Source organism: Tamandua tetradactyla, chromosome 2, assembly GCF_023851605.1.
Source record: "Tamandua tetradactyla isolate mTamTet1 chromosome 2, mTamTet1.pri, whole genome shotgun sequence".
Classification (NCBI taxonomy): Eukaryota; Metazoa; Chordata; class Mammalia; order Pilosa; family Myrmecophagidae; genus Tamandua; species Tamandua tetradactyla.
The window spans coordinates 32553466-32574591 of NC_135328.1; the positions used below are offsets into that span (position 1 = coordinate 32553466).

The following is a 21126-nucleotide window of genomic DNA, read 5'->3' on the forward strand; positions in this document are numbered from 1 at the left end:
ACATGGTCACTGAGTAACCATAAATCAAATTCGCTTGCCTCTGAGATGTTATTCCGTGGTGCTCTTTGCAGCAGATTTCTTTCCATTTCCTTATTCAACTTATTTGTTTTCAGACCCAAAGAACATATTGATGGGCAGTGAGGTAATAGTAGGGTGATGGGGAAAAAATAATCCGGAATCAAATATCATGATGGGAAATCTACAGAGGGACTTGGGAAGGAGAAAGGCCCTCCAGTTCCTGTGGGGAGTGTACCAAGCAGTAAAGTTCTGGTTGTTGGCTGCTTCCATACTGCCTTCCATTTGACCCCTGCTTCCATTAGCTATTCTAGCCAATTTAAAAAGAGGTTTGAAAACTCATGTGTCTCTCTCTTTTAGTTTGTGGCATGGAGTTTAAAAAATGGTCTGGGAGCACCAATCTTTTTCCTAAAGAGAAAATCTGGCAGGAGCTTGTGGAATAGTGGAAGCAGGCGGGCGAGGCCGAGATCCAGGAACGTGGGCCCGAGCATTGGTTCTCCAAGTGACAGCAACAGTGCTGGCTGAGGCCAAACAGGATGAGCACCTGACCCTGCCCCCCCACCCCCCCGCCACCAGCTGGAGGAGGAGGCGGCGGCCGCTGTGCGGCCCAAGCCCAAGCAGCAGAGGCTGTGGCATCTTTTCCAGAGCTCAGCCACCACTGTGGCCAGTTCTATAAAGACCAAATGTTTCAGAGGCCAGGACTTCCTCTCTGGATCCCCTTCCAAAATGCAGCCACCGACCTCACCAATCTCTACAAAGAAAACATGGATACTCATCAGCAAAGTTTTTTTTTTAATTAATTAATGTATTTATTTAAAAAAAATTTTTCTGAACATAACAACATACAAACACGAACATTCTTACCATATGATCATTCCATTCTTGGTATATAATCAATAACTCACAATGTCATCACATAGTTGTATATTCATCACCATGATCATTTCTTTGAAACTTTGCATCAATTCAGAAAAAGAAATAAAAAGAAAAAAACTTATGGAAATCATACCCCTTACCCCTCCCTTTGATTGATTGCTAGTATTTCCATCGACCCAATATATTTTAGCCTTTATTTCCCCTATTTTTTTCTATGCCCCTTACCACTCCCTTTCATTGGTCATTCGCATTTCAATCTACCAAACTTATTTTAACATTTGTTCCCCCTATTATTTATTTATTCATTTATTTTAAATTCATATGTTTTCCTCATCTATCCATACTGTAGATAGAAGGAGCATCAGGCACAAGGTATTCACAATCACACGGTCACATTTCATCAGCAAAGTTTTGATATTGGGCTTCAGACTGGCTATCAACAATGCAGTAAGGATGTGTTGGCTTAGGTTAAAAAACTCAGAACTATACGTAGAGAAGATTTGATTAGCTTCCTGTGTGGAAAATTCCTCCACCTCGAAACTCTAGACCTCCCCCAAAACGGGCTGCAGTGTCCCCTAAAGGTGCTACTTCAGCAGAAATATCCCTACAGATGAGGGACTGATTTGCAACCCTTCCAGGAAGGCTTCATGGTAAAGCCGTTTAAACATATTTCTTTGGAAAAAGGGTTAAGAGTGTGCCTGTGGACCCATTTTCACATTTAGAGTTAGGATCAAATATATTGTCTGGTTTTGGTTTTTTTTTTTTTATTTGTCATTTTAATGAATGCTTGCTCTAGAAATGTTTAAATAGAATGTAAGCTAAGCACTTAAACAAGCAATTTTTGGATTATTATCTAGCCCATCTTAAATATTATGTTTTTAAGAGAGTAAGTTTGAGCTTATTGGAGTTATACTTGACAGAATCCCTGTGCAACGTTGATTAGAATTTATTGCTTTATATTTATACATGTTTTCTTAGTCATTTCTGAGCTAAAGAGGACGTGCTTGTGTCTTAGGAATTCTGCTATATTTTTTCATTTAACATTTTTTTAATTGTATAGTAAAACATATATACAAAACAAAGAAATAAAAAAGCAATAGTTTTCAAAGCACTCTTCAACAAAGTGGTTACAGGACAGATCCCAGAGTTTGTCATGGGCTACCATACCATCCTCTCATATTTTTCCTTCTAGCTGCTCCAGAATATAGGAGGTTAGAGGGCTTAAATACTTTTTTTTATCAACACAATTGACTTTTTTCCTTCTTTTTTTGTGAGCAATAACATTATACAAAAAAGCTATAAATTTCAAAGCACAGCACCACAATTAATTGTAGAACATATTTCAGAGTTTGACATGGGTTACAATTCCACAATTTTAGGTTTTTGTTTTTACTTCTAGATGTTTTAAAATACTGGAGACTAAAAGAGATATCAATTTAATGATTCAGCATTCATATTCATTTGTTAAGTCCTATCTTCTATATAGAATTCCACCATCACCGTTGATCTTCCCATACCTTTCTTTGGGATTGTTCGGGCTATGGCAATTTCAAATTTTTTGATATTGGAAGGGTCTGTCATCTGCTGCATTTATAATTGTTTGGAGAGCCTGGTCAGTGACCTGGAAAGGAAGAATTGGGTTTGTTCTCTTGGGAACTCCTTTGAGGCCCTAAGTGATCTAATGTGTCTGTTAGGGATGAACGTTGATCACCTCAGGAGGCATGCAAGAGGTAAGAAGAATCTTCATGCCTATTGCCCCTTAGGTCTTTCTTGCATTGGTATCAAAATTGTCAGAGGTGCCATCACTGGACATGTCCATCATCACCTTCCTTGGCCAGACCTGTCATCAAAAGGCATTCTTGGCCAAGGGATTTGACTATCAGCTGGAGAAGCCTGGGGAATGGAGTCAGTGACAAACCTGTTGTTGCTTGCTGCTCTCTAATGTAGCCTTCCAAAGAGGACTGGGAGTGTTACCTTTCAAATGATGGAAACATGAGAAAACAGCAGTGAAATAAGTCATGGTTGAAACCAAGATCGAGCAGGTGACTAACCAGATAGAAACAATCAGTGAGTTAGGTCTCAGTCCTATTGACATGTGTGGGGCATGTTGTCTCCTAAAACAAAATGACCTGGTCATCAGGGTAGTGAGGTATAGACAGAGGCTTCTAGATCATTGAAGCTTTACCACTTACAAAGGTTCTTACTGTCTTTGGCAAAACCTTAAGGTTCTTAAAACCTCAATAAGAACATGGAGTTAGAAAAAGCCATACTTTTTTTTCCTGATTTGTGACAATGAAAAACAGAAACCTTTTATTACACGGAAGTCCATAATGTATGGATGTAGTACTCAAGATCGCACACTGTCTATAGGATGGAACAATTATGCCATCACGTCTTTTGAAATTCCCACAAAAAAGAGGCTGACCTGTTCCTATTGGATTACAGTTTCATGTTTTCTTTCTCCCCTAAGCTTGAGAAAACAATTATTGGAAGTAACATAGTTGTCAGATTAATTTTAGTGCATGGCAGAATTTGATGTAGTTGTCTCTCCTTAACCACACTGATTTTCTTTATCACCAAGTGGATTTATGTTTTATTCCACATTTAAAGTAGCATTTTCTGTATTATGCTATTATACTTTAGAGGAAGTTTCAAGAAATAAAGTCACACTTGGTATAAAATCTATGTGCAGTAGAGCACATAGTAAAAAGGGCAAACCACCCTCCCCAAACCACTACCCTATCCCTCAACCCCATTTCATTTTTCTTAAATTGAATGTGTTCACCTTGTGATTTATTGTTTTCCTGAACTTTCATAGTTTTACTGATTCTGTTTTAGGAAACTGGCTATACAATTCTGACTTAGGTTAAAGTTGTGATGGTAATAAAAGTTTAAATATAAAGCTTGGTGTAAAGAAATAATCTTTCCCTTCAATAAACTTTTACAATAGCGTGATCCAGAATATATTGGTGACTTGACATCCTGTTATTCTTAGGCTTTACACGCTGATTTGAAGTAGAAGAGTGTTGTGGTGAAGGAATAGGGTCCTTTGAAAGAGCCTATAAAAGCAAATTATATTGAGTTTTGTGCTCTAGTGGTTGGTGAGAGCATCAGTGTTGGAGAGTGCTGATCTGATTGGGGTACTTCAAGAAAGTAATTTTGATGATTTTTAATAATAGTCCATTGTTAATTAAATAGTAATGCAAATTAGTGTTACGAGGTATCTTCATGATTTGTTGAATAGTCTGTACATTGGAGTAAAAAGTGTCAAAATGAAAAAAAATCATTGAGTTCAAAATGATACTGCAGACAGTCATTGGTTCCTGTGGAAGACAGAATTCTAAGATGGTCCCCAAGATCCCTGCTCCTTGCTGTATACACTTGGTATAATCCCCTCATGTTGACAATAAAATGTGATTTCACTCCTGTGATTAGGTTAATGTGGCAAAGTCAAAGACATTCTACAGATGTAATTAAGGAAAAAAAAAAGGGGGGGGGAGTCTGTGTGAACCACATTTGTCATGAGGGAATTCTTGTGCCCCTTTCCTCATGTTTTTCATGAGAGGAAGACTTTCCCAGAAATAATACTCCCGGCCTCTCTCAGCCTCCCTCACCCCCAACCTGTTCTTGGGAAGGAGGAAGGATTTATCTGCCTGAAAAGTTAGGGGAGAAGATACTGGACATGCCTGCCACAGATTCTTCTGGGTTCTTGCTTCTAAGAACTTGTGTTCTGGTCTGCTCTGGACCAGGCTGTCAGCGTGGCGCACAAGACCCTGCTCTCTGCTGCTGGGTGCAAGTGTTTAATTGGAGGGAGAGCAAGTCCTCTTGGCCACACTTACATTCTCCAACAGCTTTCTAGGGAATAAAAGTGATGTTGAGTGGCATGACTCCTGAGTCTCTCTCTCAGTCCATTCCAAACTTTTCTATCCTTTTTTTTTGTATGCTGTATGGTGGGGGTCACATTTCATTCTTTTTCCATGTGAGTCCCCTTATTGCAGCACCATTTGCTGAATTTTTGTTTTATTTGGGTTTTTGTTGGTTTGTTTGCTTGGGAAGTACATGGGCCAAGAATCAAACCCAGGTCTCCTGCATGGCAGGTGAGAATTCTATAACAGAGCTACCCTTGCAGCCCCCCAAAAGGATGTTATTTATTAGGGTTCTCAAACTTCTCAAACTTAGTTATTCATAACTTTCTCCCTAGACCCATAGTAGGGTTCTGGGAAGTTTCTTTGTAATGCCTTTTCCAGAAACATGTTTATTTAGCTGTAGTCATGGCCAGTGAACTTGCAAACATTGTTTCACTTTTCTTTAAAAAATTTTTATTGTAGTAACATAATGTAACCAAAAAATTAACAGATGTATTTTAGTTAAAGGAAATTCCAATAACTGTAGTAGCTTACTGAATTAGAGCCTTGATGCATGTTAGCCTTTTGGAGTAGCCAGAAGCAGGTATCTGTGTTGTAAGTCACTCAACTGTAACCCAGCTGCCTTGTTTCTTTAATGCTTATGCTAAATTTTGAAACTGCATAATCCTTACCTGGTAACTGGACATAATGATACAACTGGTGACTGGCCCCACTTGTGTCTCTTTATCTTGTTTTGCAACCCTGAAGTCTGGTTCTCCTGCACGTGGCCCCCTTAATGATTATTAATGGGGTAACATGAGTCAGCCCAGAACTGACCACCCTGCTCATTATCCTAAGCCTGCTGCCTTTATTTGAATACTAAAGGCACTGAAAGTTTCTCCAGATCAGGGAGACAGATTTATGGCCTCTAAGCCTTCTGATCTCCTTGCCTTGCACTTGGTAATAATGTCTTTCTCTCTATGAAGCCCCACTGTCACATAATTGTCTCTCTAGTGTGCACCTGGCAGAGCACCCCCTGCATCGATCAGTGTCATAAACACAACATAACTTCACAATGTCGTGGTACCATCACCATCAGGCATTACCCAAACTTTTCCATCATCTCAAACAGAAACTGTACCCGTTAAGCTGTAACTCTCCATTCTCCTGCCCTCCTGACCTTTAATCCACTTTTTGTCTCTATGCATTTGCATATTCTAGCAACTTCAAATTAAACAATATTTGCCCTCTTGTGTCTGGCTTATTTCATTGAACATGATGTCTTCAAGGTTCGTCCGTGTCATATCATTATCAGAACTCTATTACTTTTTGTAGCTGAATAATATTCCATTGTATGGATAGACCATATTTTGTCTATCTATCACCTATTGATTTGTTGGCCCAAACTTTCCACTTACTCCCTTCACCACTGGTCTGCTGTTACTCATTTTATTTCTTGGTTTACTTAGGGTTTGGAAGGAGGTGGAAGGAGGCTCCAGGCCTGGCAAAACCCTTGTTGAATTTCAGGCTTCAACCTCCCTCTACCAGCAGCTTTCCTAACCATGAGCCTTGGAGTAAAGTAGAGTTTAGGGGATACCCTGGCTCTCAACTCAGCTCTCTACATCATTTCTTTTTTTACCCTTCCTTCCCCCACCCCGCCATTCTTACTCATCCAAAGAACTGAGATTAGAGCCCCCCCACCACACCCTTTTGGAGACATTTACAAAATGCAGAAAGCTAAGAAGAAGAAAATAATCATGCATTATGTCCATTGCCCAGAATTACAACTCTTAACATTTTGTCCTATTTTCCTAGACTGTTTATGCATATAGTTTTAAAAAAATACTGATAAGAAAAATAACTGATCAAAAAAAGATTGGATTGCCTCTGACTATGTATTAGTTAGGGTTCTCTAGAGAAACAGAATCAACAGGAAATATTCGTAAATACAAAATTTATAAAAGTGTCTCACATAACTCTATGGAAACATAGAGTCCAAAATCTGTAGGGTAGGCTGTGAAGCTGACAATTCCGATGCAGGGTCTGGATGAATTCCACAGGAGTTCCGGCCGAAGCAGGAAGGGAGCCTGTCTCTTCTGAATCCTCCTTAAAAGGCTTCCAGTGATTAGATTAAGCATCACTGATTGCAGAAGACACTCTCCTTGGCTGATTACAAATGGAATCAGCTGTGGATGCAGCTGACGTGATCACGATTTAATTCTATGAAATGTCCTCATTGCAACAGACAGGCCAGCACTTGCCCAACCAGACAAACAGTTACCACCACCTGGTCAAGTTAACACATGAAGCTGACCATGACAGACTACAATCCCCATCTAATTCCCTTGACCTACTGCTCAGGAGAAAACTCTATTGATAATTAGTAAGTGCCTGTCCAGTCCATTTCAACAATGTAATATCTACTTCTCAACATATAGACCTCAGACCAGCAGCACTGATGTCACTTAGGTGCTTGCTGGAAATGCAGAATATCAGACCCAGCTCGGTGCTGTATTGAATCAGAGTCAGCATTTTCACAAGATCCCAAGGTGATCTATATGCACAATATAGAAGCACTGCATTAGCATACATATAGGTATCCATAAATAATATATTTCATTGCTCTGTGGTATTTGAAACTAATACAGATGGTAACATACTGCACACAGCATTCAACAAATAGCTTTTTTTACTCAATGATTTGTTTTTGGAGCTCTAACAATGCTAATATAGAGCTAGTTCATTCTTCTTTAACTTGTCAAAAAAGATTCACATTTATAAGTTGCTTCTAATGAAATCTGTTATTTCACCAATCTGTTAGGGCCATCAATTTATTGCAGTCTGGGTACCAAAGGAAATGGCCAGTGAGTCTCGATGCTATTTAGCTGAAAAAAAATGTGCTCACTTATTTCCTGGAACGGCCTAGGGGTTCAGAGGGACCACAGTTACTGAGGGAACATAATTCCCAAAGAAAAGGAATTGCTGTTGCTGTTTATGGCCTTAGGACTAATTGTTACATAGGCAGTAGGAAATAATGAGATTTTAATCCAGATGTCTCAATGTCAATGGGAACTTTTGAAACAAATTATTCTGGGAAGGATAGTTTTACATTATCAAGGCAGATGCACAGGACATGAAGGGACAGTCATCGTTCTTGGATTGAGAGTTATAATCTTAGTACCTTTAAGGCAACTAGCTGGTAAACACCCCCAGCCTTCATCTTTATCAAATGTAAATTGTTCTACATTTTGAGACCCTCTAACTGAACTATATCTTCAGTAACAAGTGCAGTACCTGAATTTATCAAGATTTGTATTAGCCAAGGCTAGCTCACATGGTATTTGATAGAGACTTACTAGTGGAGGCAGTTGACAGAGTTTTATAGATATGGCCAATTTAGTGATGAAGTCAGGTTTCAGGCATCAAGGATCTGGATATCGAAGACTGGACAGCTCTAATTATATATTGGCAAAAGACTGAGTCAAATGCTTGCCTGCTGTCTCCTTGGCAGAGAGACATGTGCTGACACAGGCTGTAGAGTTAGGGAAATAGTGTAGGTAAAGGATAGTCAAAAGTGTTGGTGACTTTTCACTGCCTTCAACAAAACTTACAGAGGGAGAGACTCAAGCTAGAGGTAGCCTGGCTGCAAATAGGGATGGAAGAGGGCATACTTCGCTATAAGAGGCCTTCTCTGCCTGCAGCTTCTGAGGGTCACTGCTCCTATAGCCCACCCGGAAGCACTTAGGAATTGGAAGTCTGAGTAGGATATTATGCTGCTGTCACAAAAGACCCACTTAATCCTTTGTTTCAGAGGGTCTCAAAGCAGCCTTCTCAGAGGAGGATGGAATGAGCAGAGTATAGAGGCCAATAATTAAAATATCAGAATTTCCGGGCTTAAATCTTTAAGCAGATATGTTTTTTGGGGGTGAGGTTACCTGCACAAAGTCAAGAAGCAAATACACCAGAAGTCTACAAAGTTTTTGAGGATTTTGTATCATCAAAAGAAATTAGGTCTGACCCACAGCAAAAGCATGTGATTCTTTTATCTTCAAAATAATCTGTCCAAACCTGGGCAAGCAGGAAGTGGGTTGTGGCCATGGAAGATAATGGATAAGAAAGAACCTCTCAGCCAGGACAACAGGGGACATAAGATTATGCTTCTATGACACTCTCTTTCTGCTTGCAGCTTGCAACCCAGCTTTAACCATGCAGATGAGGACAATGCCTAGTGGATTGTGCAGACAAAAGATGGAAAGAACTGGTTTCTTGAATGACTACGTCAAGCAGAATTGTTAGTCAACTTTGAACACCAACTTCAGATTATCCATAGGAGAGAGAAATTAATTCACTTATCATTTCCCAGCCATCTCCTCTCTTTGGGCTCTTGAGGCCCTCCTTGCTTCGTTATTACTCTTATTTTCTCAGCCCCTCAAGGATGCCCTTTGGGCATCAGCTGTTCTGTTCCTTAAATGCCAACAATCAAAATGAGAGATTCCAGAATGACTAGATGGTTTTGACATAGGCTTTTGTGATTTTTTTTTTGTATGCTGTATGGCCGGGGTCATATTTCATTCTTTTTCCACGTGAGTATCCCCTTATTGCAGCACCATTTGTTGCATTTTTGTTTGGTTGGTTTTTTTGTTTCTTTGTTTGCTTGTTTGTTTGGGATGTGCAAGGGCCAGGATTCAAACCCAGGTCTCCCGCATGGAAGGCGAGAATTCTACCACTGAACTACCCTCGCACCCCCAGCTTTTGTGATGTTTTGACAAACCACACCAGGTGCTTGAGTCAGAAACAAAAAAACCTGAAACTGAATTACTGTTCTTGGGGGGAGGAGGTGGAGAGCAAGAGATGGGGAGCTTCAAATGTCTAGAAAGGTTTCTCTCATTAACTCTTTATTACATTATGATTGAATAATTCTTTTTGTATAACAACTTTACAACCATGTCTCACTCTTCTCTAACACTCACGTGTAAATTTTACACTGTTTTTATGTGTGGATGATATTGAAAAAGAACCATAAATGGGGAAGGATCAATAATTGCCCTCTTCTCAAAACTGTTAGCTCCCCAAAGAAGAGGTTAATAACATTTAGGCTCTTGATACCTCCTGACATTACCAAGTACAGAAGATAGGAGTAGCTGTCTCATATTTAATAGAACTTCTCTTAATATGTTCACAGTAGATAACAGCAGTGGTTGAAGGAGGATTTTCCATACTCTCTTAAAAGTGTGAAAGAACACTGACCATCTTATAGGATGGATGATACAGAGAAGCTGGCTTATGGAAACATGTCTTGAAACATGTCAATATGGTATCAGCCTCAGCATCATCTATCTCTCAGTAGATAATTCTAAGATGGAGAAACTATGGGGCAGGTATTATATTCTTATAGTACATGTAACGGCCTTATCAGATCACTAAAAATTAAAAGGCAAATTAAAAGGCAGGCAACACTCACGAGTCCTTGCAATCATGGACAGAGGATTATTGTAGAGGAGTGAGAACTCCAAAACTTAAGGAAGATTCTAATAACTGAAGGAGGAATATGGGTGCAGGGCCAAGGAAGTCCCCTCATTCACCTGCTATCTGCCCACATCCCAAACCCAAAGACCTTCCACACGACAGCAAGGTAAATCATTTATTGACCAGTTAGAGGAAGGACATGTTTATGGTAGAGTTCCCCTGGGTGGGGCAAGGAGAGTCAGAAATTCAGAGAAAACCTTTGATTCTTGGTGAATTGATGAATCTTCCTAGGAAATTAGGGAAGATCCTGAAGATGCAGGGATCATGCCTTCATGTGTGACAGTGATAGAAATCAGGTACCAGAACTTATCATGAGATGACGTAGAGACCATGGAAAGGAAGATCTTGGAGCCCAGGCGAGGAAGCATTCACTCGGCACTAAATAAGAAGAGGAGAAAGAGAACATAGAAACTTGTTAAGCATTCTTGGGATTGAACTGAGGACAAAGATAATTTCCTTTATAGAGAAACACGGTGAAGAAGTAGACATCACCCTGCATTCTATCTAACCTATGTTATTTGCCGGAACAGGGAAGGGAGGGCCTTGAGTAGTTGACGTTTTTCTATTGCTGACCCCATCCTAACCTTCCTCCAACTGAGACTCTGAAAAGGGCAATGAAGTGTCCTAGGCTCGTTTCTGCCACCTTCAAGATTAGAAGTTTCAAAGACTTTGTGATAGATTGAGGAATAATGACAAAAATCACAGCTACCTTTTTAGTAAATGTTTACTTTATGCAAGTTCTAGGTGCTTTTTTATACATTATCTGAATGAAACCCCATAATCATTCTGAGGTAGGAAATAGACCAGGCAATGGAGAGTCTGTTTGCCAGGTTGAAGGAAACAGGACAGTCAGCTTCATTCCCAGGTACAGCCAAAGATGTACAGACTTCAAAGGGAAAATTTCTAAAAATTGGAGGCAGAAATGGCCTCCTGAATTTGGAAGATGGACCACAAACAAAGAAATGTATTTGAGTTTCATACTCACACTCTAGTACTCTTTTCCCAATTCAAACTTCAAGTCCTGTTGGTCTTTTTAGCATATTATCAATTACTGAGCCTTTTCACCAGCATTATATCCACTGTCCACAAGGTAGATATCATTGTTTCCTTTTTAATTGCTTACTCAAAAGCTTATGGTGGGAGTGAGTCCTGAGCCCATCTCCTCCTACTCCACATTTCAAGCTCTCCCCACCAGCTTCCTTTCCAAATTGTTTTCATTGTAATCTTTGGGCACAAACCCCTATTGCTTTCAGAAAACACTGGTCCCTGGGCCACCCCATCTTCCCTAGGGTTAGAATCACCAACCTGGAGGCCGGGGCGTCTCCCTTACTGCGGGCACTGAGACAGCGATCTGGAGAGGCAGAGCAGAACACAATCAGACACCAACCCCAGTTCATTTCCCAGAGAGAAACCAGATGGTTCTCTGGGTTGAGACAAAGGGGAATGAATGGAGGCATTACTGTCCCTTGGCTTTTTCCCTTCAGTAGGAAGAGAAAGCTAGAGATAGCTAAGCTTACCAACTTTGGTCAGGTCAAGTACGTTTTCCTTAACAATTCCATTTCTTTTGCAAAGTTTCACAAATCTCTGCTTGAGTCTTTTGCTCAGGTCTGGCTCTCGGCCTGTGGGCAAAATGACAGTAACTACTGTGACTCTTACATTGTCACTAAGGCAAGCCGGGGGGTGGGGGCAGGGGTCGAGATGGCTCGGGGTACTGGCTGGGGTCTCAGGCAGTGGTCTTGTAGGGGGATGTGAACTGCCCTGAGATTTGACGTCAGTAGTCTGGCATGATGAGAGATTTCATCATCTTCCCATCACTGAGCCTGAGGAATCCCCAAAGGTGAGCATCTGTCTTCACAGAGGGAGGGTCTCCCAGGCTAAGACTGGGAGGCTCACTTTGCCTCCAATGCTCCTTCCTCCCCTTCCCCCTCACCCTAAGATGAGTGCCACACTGAAAGTACTCTACCATAGAGCGCCATCACTTTGGATTTTGTTCCATTGTTGATATTCACGACTGCATAAATAATATATGTATCATAATCAGTTTCAACGATGTTAAATGTATTATATCCTTCAACTGTGGAGGAAACAGAACATAGTTCAGAACTTCATTGGTCCATGGGAAGCGAGCACAGCCCTTCACTTGATCTCTCCCACAAAGCAAATGCAAGTGCAAAGCAAATGCAAGAGAAAGAGGGTATCTAATACCTTCCAGTTTCCTCTCCCTTGGTTTCATGAGGTGAATTTTGAGAAAAGGGATACTGGTAGATTGGCCACTAGTGGTAGAAGAATTCAGCCACAGCAGCAATGAACGCTCTTATCTCCCGGAGACCACCCACCTCCCTCACCATCTCTGCCACGATGTGCCTCCTCTTCTCTTCTAAGCCCCACTGGCATTACATGACCAGTGCTACAGCCTCAGAAATGTGCTGCAGTAGCCACCAAGCATCATCAGAAAGAGAACAGGGAATGAGAGACTGTTCTACTGATTTACTTTTTTGCAGGAGTACATCTGACCAAATCACCTCTCTTCATCTAGTGGTATTAAGAGCCAGGCATTGGTACTTTACATATGGATCACCAAAACTCAGAATTTTGGCTATTAGGTGACCCCCATTATATCACCTAAATAAGCATCGATCAGGACTCGTTCAAGGTCCAAAGATATTGGGATTCAGTAAATTCCTTACAGTTGGAAGAAGAATTTGAAAGACTTTTCTGTCTACTTACAGTCTACACTGTATACGCCATTCTCTTCTGTTTTGTCAGAAACAAAACCAATTTCAGTACATTCTCCATTTATGCTGTAAAACAGAACGGGATGATGTCCAAGAGATACTGATAGAAGCTGGCTTCTCACCCTCCAATTTCTTCATAGCTTGAGTTTCTAGTTCCACTTAAATCTTGAACATTTTTAATCAATTTCCAAGGAGCTTTTATTTACATTATTTCACTTGATTTGATATTTTAAAAATGATTCAACTATTCCTACCACTAGTACTCCTATCAGTATTTCCACTCTTCTTCCTACAACTACATTTCTAGAAAGTTAGTTGAGTGCTCAACATCAGCCAGCCTCTCAAATCAGTGCTTTACAACATTATGTCACACACACAAAAAGCCATGAGGGAGAGTTATTATCATCCCCATTAACCCAAAGGAAAATGGAGTTGGGAAGAGAAGAATTTTCTTGGCCAGATAACTAGTAAGAAATAGAGATAGATTAGAATTCAGGTTGTTGGTTCCAAATTCTACGCTCTTTTTTTTGCATGGGTAGGCGCCAGGAATCAAACCCGGGTCTCTGACATGGCAGGCAAGAACTCTGCCACTGAGCCACAGTGGCCCTAAACTCTATACTCTTAACCTCTGCTATACTGCCACACTACCCGAACTCTGAATCCCTCTACCACCTCCTTCCCCAACTCCCATTTAAATTCACTCCTGTCACCAACTTCTGTCTCTGAATGTGAAAAGCTTTAGTTCCATCAAACCCTGAATCAGTGTCAGATGTGGGACTCTGATTTTGGACACAGGCCCAGTATATGTGTATATTAGGTGTATGTCGGTTTAGTGGGTTTAGAGGTCCGTGACCACACCCAGGCTTCTCTTTTCCCTCTCCCAGCTAATAAAGACCATACTTACATTTTGTGAAATTTATGGAACAGAGAAGAGTTGGCCAAGAGTTGAGTGTCTTCAATAAAAACCCTCATGTCACCATTTTCTTCTATCTTCTCTCTCACGTCTGAGGCCAAAGAAATGCAATACCATTTCCCTGAAATCTGCAATAAATCAGTAAAATGATTTGGTAAGAAGAGAGGAGAGGAGACGCACATGAACAGTCTTACCTTGAACTCTGGCCTGTGGGCCAGTACTCACGATGGCTTCTTTGGACAAGATGTAAGGATGAATTAGGACTCAGGTCAATTGGCAAAACACCTAGGATTCTTTCCACTGTCCCTCCAGTGAGAAAGAAGGTTCCCACGTGTTGTCATCTTTTAACATGGTACAATTACTCTTAGTCCAAGGTCTGAGACCATCCCTTTTGTCTAATATGTCAAGGAATCTTTGCCCTCCAATAGGCCCAACTAGCTTCAGAATCCTCTGAACCACCCTCAGAAGTCTACCGACTTTACCTTTGACATATCAAAGTTGTTCTTCACAACAGCCTGGCTTCCTTCCTGATGTGCATAGACCACACTCAGCCCCAGACACAGCAACAGCAGCTTCATCTTGACAGGGGACAGCACGCTTCCTCTACAGTCACCTGGGGTGGGTCTTTGCCAAACAGTGACTCCGCTCCCTAGCGCCTCTGTCTTTATATCCATTCTGGATCCAGTTTTCTGTCCATGGAGCACCACCTTTCTTCCTCCCACTCCAAGAAATAGCCTGTCAATCACTGGTGTGGGGCCAAGGATTGTCCCTGCCCTTTTGAAACTTGGAAATCCCAACCCTTTTAGATCTACCAGATGACCTTAAATTTCTCAAAACACATTCCCAAGAAAAATAATGGATATTATAAAGGGTATTTTATATATATATATAAAATATATATATATATAAAATATATATTATATATATAATATATATATATAAAATATATATAATATATATATAAAATATATATAATATATATATAAAATATATATATTATATATATTATATATATATTATAGGCTATATATATCCTATAATAAAGGATATTATAAATCTTATCTTTTAGAAAAAGATTTAACTGTGGATCTGGTTTGGAATAAAAAAGTCAATTATGTTATAAGGTCCTCAGTTTTCACGAGCCTCAAAACAAAACTGTCTCTGTAAAGATGACAGAACATGTTATAAAACATTAAAATAAATAATGTCTTTAAAGTATGGTATCTGGTACTCAGTACTCTTTAATTACTTCTCCTTATTTTCTGTATCCAACTACTGCAGTCTCCCCTTTCCCCACAATTGTTTAACCACCATGGGCTCCATGAGAGAAATGGATATCATCTCTTCTTTCAAGAACTTTCCACAAAGTTGGCAAATGCTTCTTATACTCAATAAAAAAATCTAATTATAAGGCCTATGAAATGACCCATCATATAGAAAGAGCATAGTATTTGGTGTCATGCAGATCTGGTTTTTGCTCCCATTTCTGCCATGAGGAAGCTGTGTGAGCAGATCAATTAACCCCTCTGGTCCTTCGTTTCCTCATATGGAGATAATTTTACCTGCCTAACAGATTGCTGTAGGGATTTCAATGGGATGATACGTGCAGAGCCCTCAGCATAATGTCTGGGTGGGTAGGGACAGAGAATGCTTCCTGGAGAACATGGGACTTGAGGTAGATATTGAAAGCCGGGAAAAGCTCGGGGATGTGTAGGGCGGGTGGGATGAGCACCCTTTTCAGGTGAGAGGACTACTGTGCTGGGGGTTGTTAAAAGCGATGTCACATTTCTGCCTTGCTCACCCCTCTCCCACAAAACAGAACAAAGCTGGTGACACGGGAGCAGCTGGGCACATGCTGGTGGACCTCAGAACTGTGGCCGTCTCTCTGTGGCTTCTTACAAAAGAAAGTCATCCCAGCCCTTGGGTGATCATTCCTAGTTCATGTTCAACCAATATCAGGTCACTGGTATCTTGAAGCTTATGTCGCTTTGCCATCATGAATTAGCTGTGGGTTTTTTTCTGACCTGAGCTTAACACATGGTGGCAAAGGCTGTGTCCTTTATTCCCTCTATTTGCTTCTCTCCAAGGATAAGATGGTAGCTTTTGAACAGTCAGGTTTGCAAAGGAACCCCACTCTTCCTGGGCTTTGAGGCTGAGATGAGAGGCAGCAACCACTGCTGCACACAGTAGTCCTATCCCAACCCACAGCCGTTCCTAACTATGTATTCTTATACTCTAGCGCCATAGTGACACATTCTGGTTCTGTTTTGTTCCTTAGGAGGGTAAACTCCCTGAGGGTGGAGACATCAATCTTGTTTACATTTGTACCTGCTATAGCACCTGCTATATAATATCATCTGCGGAATGTTTGTACACAAAATCCTATCTTAGAAACATGAGGGATTCTTGTGATTAAAAGAAACTTCTAGAAAGTCTTGTTGTAAATAAGATATTAGTTTTGGGTAGTCATCTCCTAATTTAAATTATTGGGTCATAGAAGTGGAGGGAGAGCATAGGACTGAAGTCTCTGATGAGAAACTTTTGTTTTAGATAATCTTGTCTATTAGGACCTGATTGACTATTTCCCATTCTGGCTATTTGCTTCTGTTTTGAATTTGCCATATTTTTGGTGATTGGCTTAAGCATTGCCAAGAAAGCCTAGAAGCACTGAAATAGCAAGGTCAAGGCTGCAAAAGGTGCAATGTAATCTATCTAGAGGTTTGGTGAAAGAAAACACAGCCAAAACCAAAGCTGAACTAATTAAATCAGTCAAGAGTGACATTTTGCTCTACAAAAGGATTCCTTTAAATAATAATCTTGTACTGCATGTAAATATTTGTGCTGGGAGTTCTGGACTTATGATTTGAAACATTCTCATAAGTTGTCAATCAATAAATATCACAGTTGAATGAAATGATGGCTTTTGTATTGGAGAAGATGGAAGGAGGTAGAAGGATGATGAAAGATGAGCCCCATTACTTCCCCCCTACCCCCCCAAAAAGAAAAGTAACTACTGATGTTAAAAGATTTCCCAGATGATAGTGCAAGATCATGGAACAAATATTCAATTTACAAAAGTTCACTTGACCACCCACTTATAGGAAATGCATCTAATGTATAATGCAAGATACGTAAGGTTCAGCATTTGACTGCAAAGGAATTCTAACTGTAATGGAATAAGTGTTGCTTTAGGAGATGATGCTACTAAAGGGTGTTTTTAAAAGGATGATTCAATTTGATCCAATTACCATGATCAAATGCTTACTATATGCTAGGCCTATACCTGGCATTCAGAGGGCTAAACAGAGAGAGACAATATGGGGACTGTATCCCCCAAGAAACTTCTGGCCAGTGTGAGGGTGATTTGGAAAAATCTAATTAAAAGGCTGAAAGTAAACATTTTATATAGGCGAACAGAAGAACCAATAGTAATGAAAAAGAATGACAAGAGAATATAAGGATATGTGATTTGGTCCCATTAAAGACTGACCTCCGAATTGCAAGGATGGAGCCAGAATAATTTTTTTCTCTAATTAAATGGGGCTTTACCAAAGGCACACAAATATACAAAGTAAAGATGGAAAACAAGCACACTTCAATAGAATCCTGTCCTCTTCTGATCCAGTGGAGAAGGAAAGGGAAGGTCTCTGGAGAGTAAAGGGTTTCAGTTTCTCACACTCCAGAGAAATTTCTGTGCTTTCTGGCAGGAAGAAAAGGGTAAGAATTGAGCCATTTTGCCAGCCTGTAGGTCCAGGGAAGTTGACTCCTTCCTTTCTGCCAAGTGAAGAGCAGTAATTCTGCTCAGTGGGTCTCAGTATAAAGTAGCAGATGGCACAAGTGTATATCTTGTCCACTCTGCTCTGGAGAGCTGGTTTTCCAGACTTGTCTTTTATGGGATCAACTGAATATGGTCTTGATTCTTGCCAAGAATGGTCAGTTATTTCAGGGTCAGTTGCCCAGGCCCTCCCAGCCCACCAATCTTTTAAGAACAGAGAGTGCTTATCTAGTCTTACCCCCATATTTAAAAAATAGCATTGACACCTGAATTCAAACTGCTGTATTAGAGTCATGTTGTATAAACTAGTTTGATATTTAAGGTTCTTAGATTTCAACACAACAAATTTAGAAATAGCCTGGTAACCAAAGAAAGAAGGTCTTGTTGTCACAAAGTCATATCTGCTCAGTGAACTCCAAGCATGGGAAGGTACCAGAGTCCACTTACCAAGACAAATATTTGCAATGGAAGCAGATTTTGCAGCGGCCCAAATCTCATTTGTCCTGTGGCCAGATACTTTAAAATAATATTTGGATGTACCCAGTAAACGTTAGACTAGTGCCATATACATATTGTTTTATCAAATCCTCATAAAGCCCTGCATGATAGGTGTCATTATTTTGTTTGACAGAGTCATGCACTAATGCTCAGAGAGGTTAAGTAAACTTACTATGACCACAGAACCACTAAGTGGGAGAACCCATATTTGAACCCAAGACTATGATTCCTGAGCCCTCACTCTTGTTTATTCCATTACACAAGTTGGGGCTTGCTGTTTCTGACATGAAAAATAGATGGTTGAATAGAGAGAACAGGAATAAGCAATGATGTCGACCCTCAGAAGTGCTTGCCTGGTAGATGCTACTGAAGAAGCTGCATGCAGAATTTTTAAAAATGCAGTGCTGGGGGTGTGACTGTATGAGTCTAATCAAGTAAAGGGCAATCAACAGATATCGGATGGATGGATGGATGGATGGATGAATGATTTGGGGGTAATTTCTCTTTTAATAAGGAATTAGGTTTTTCCATACAGAGAAATACCTGGTCACCAACCACATTAAGACTCCCCCCTCCAACACAAAAATATAGGGCATTTTGTAAATGGCCCAAGAGAAGGATGACAATCAGCAGTCGTCAAGAAACAAGTGGCCCAAGTCATGGCTCGCTGTGTGAGCAAGAGGCTTATGGAGTCCATGTGTGACCAGCTAACAGTCCATCTGTACCCGGGATGCTTGACTGAAGGTAACCGGCTGGATGGAAAGGTACTATGACCTTGTCCTCAGTCATCCTCTCAGTCAGCTGGACAAGTTGCTTATTGAGAAAGCCAATGACAACATTTAAGCCACATTATATGCTACCAAGGCATATTTGATGCCAAGAAGAAGCTTATTGGATCCATGTGCCAGAAAAGAAGTATTTGTCAGTCCCTAGCAGTCAGAGTGAATATACATTCTGCTGATATTGGCTCAAATCCAATTTTAAAATATCGTTCCCTTTACCAATGGAAGGTTTTGGAGCTACCAATACCCCATCTGTGACAGCTGGGTCCTCCAAAAAGCAGATGCTGAGACAGACTTGGGAATGATAAAGGTTTATTGGGGAGTGATATTTGTGAATGGAAAAGGGAGCAAGCAGGATTTGACAAGGGGCTGCCAGACCATGATGCAGATCTGATGAGGTCTCTATCAGCTCAAAGGCGGTGGGGGCTCCAGAGCATATTAGAGGTGTTCTACTTTAGGCAGGAAAAGATAGTAGGCCCTTATACTGCAGTCTTGCTCTGTCATTAGCAGGGGCCATCCCAAGAAGACCAGTACCTGGGCTCAAGGGTCAAGGCCGATAAGGACCGAGTTGACCACTGGAGGCTGTCAGTCCACCACACCCCTCACAGCTGGGCAGTGCAATGAGTTCTTTCTTGAAGGGGGAAAAGGTGACACATCTCAGTCTGGCATACCACCCTACTACCCAGAAACAGGGAGAGCCTTCTCATAAGAGGTCAAGAGATCTCTTCCCACATGGGATAGGGGCAGGGGTGAAAGCAGAACCACTTTCCTTCTGTTCTAGTTTGAAATTTTCACCACAACATAAAGGTGCCCAGTGGGTCAGAAAACCAAGGACCCCATGGACTTCTGCCTCCAGATTCACTCATTAAAATTCAGCAAGAAAGGAGCATGGGTAGTTCAGTGGTAGAATTCTCACCTGCCATTTGGGAGACCTAGGTTCAATTCCCAGCTCATGCACCCCTTCTCCTCCAAAATAAAATAAAACTCAGCAAATACTTATGCATGTCCCCAAGTTATCCAGAGAACCCTCTGGGCCTCTCTCAATAGCTCATCATTTAAGACTGACTTATTCCAATGATGGTGATGCCTTGCGGAGGAAGGAGAAAGTTTGGGCAATGGGAGAAATAATTACATGTCTTGGGTCATGGAGAAAGGGTTGAGGAGGCCCCCAAAATAAGGATCACCCATGTTACAGTTTTTCATAGGCAGGACTTCATTTAAAAAAATGAGAAAATCCTGCTTCATGACATCAATGTGAAACTGGTGCAAATAGTTATGAAAGAACTTGGCACAGTACCTGGCACATACAAGCAGTCAATGAATGGAACTTAATCACAGTGTTTCATTTTGATCAACTTATTCATTCAACAAATAGTCCTTGCAGTCCTAACTGTCCAGGAACTGCGAATACATAGTTGAATAAAATAGCTTCAATCACTGCCCTCATTGAGCTTCTACTAGTGGACATTCTTTGTTTTTTTAATCTTCACAACCCACATCCCAGTGAAGTCAAGAACTTGACCCTAGGTAAAAGACTAAATCAGGTGCCTCTCTACTAATCATAGCCTCTATTCAAAAAACCTAATTTCTTTCTTTCTTTGCTTGTATTTCAATGCCCTTCCCCTGCAAAAGCCCTCCTTTATCGCTACCTGTTCAAATATTACCCCTTTTCCAAAGCCCGTTCAAGAATTCCTTTTCTTTGATCCTCCCGGCAGTCAGCTTTCTCGTTTGTTCTATATAGCACTTAGAGCTTTACTCTTACACTGCAGCAGCTAACCACTCACTGATTTATGCAAGTATAAAAATAAAATCCCCAAAGAGTTAAAAACCCAACTTCCATACAACTATATAGTTAGCATAAGTCAACGATTTAATTACGTCATTACTAAGAGAACCAGAAGAATGAGTTGGTTCAAAAGAGGATATGAGAAAGAAAAAATAATGCTGAAATAAAATTGCTAAATTAAATACAAAGTACTTAATGTTCTATAAGGCAATAAATCTACAACTTTTATGGTAATCTTCTCTGTGGGACAGAATCTTTACACATTGACTCTACCAGAAAAAAATCAGTTGTACTTTCTTGATGTTCTATTATTAATCTGGGCCCTGAACAATAGTATATACTAAATTAGAGTCATATTTTATGGAGAGCCAGATG

At 40.5% G+C, this 21126-nt stretch overlaps 1 protein-coding gene and 1 pseudogene across 1 annotated transcript; one reads left to right on the plus strand and one right to left on the minus strand.

Moving 5' to 3' along the window:
• Positions 1-383: 383 nt before the first annotated feature.
• On the plus strand, positions 384-2804 carry LOC143655921 (HUWE1-associated protein modifying stress responses pseudogene; annotated as a pseudogene).
• A 7559-nt stretch (positions 2805-10363) lies between these two features.
• On the minus strand, positions 10364-14599 carry LOC143667706 (lipocalin Can f 6.0101-like). Its single transcript, XM_077142253.1, has 7 exons — positions 14393-14599; positions 13902-14038; positions 12990-13063; positions 12226-12336; positions 11780-11881; positions 11568-11613; positions 10364-10640 (listed from the first exon to the last, which is right to left on the minus strand). Exons 1-7 carry the CDS (start codon positions 14582-14584, stop codon positions 10631-10633), a joined length of 672 nt encoding a protein of 223 aa, XP_076998368.1. The 5' UTR covers positions 14585-14599; the 3' UTR covers positions 10364-10630.
• Positions 14600-21126: the final 6527 nt, after the last annotated feature.

What these genes read in the sequence shown, in the direction of transcription:
- LOC143667706 (XM_077142253.1), bottom strand. Translation starts at nt 14,584, where the DNA reads ATGGATATAAAGACAGAGGCGCTAGGGAGCGGAGTCACTGTTTGGCAA. An exon ending in TTCCATAAATTTCACAAAAT is followed by an intron (nt 13,064 to 13,901) that starts GTAAGTATGGTC and finishes TCTGTTTTACAG; the next exon opens with CATAAATGGAGAATGTACTG. An exon ending in ACTTGACCTGACCAAAGTTG is followed by an intron (nt 11,614 to 11,779) that starts GTAAGCTTAGCT and finishes CTGCCTCTCCAG; the next exon opens with ATCGCTGTCTCAGTGCCCGC.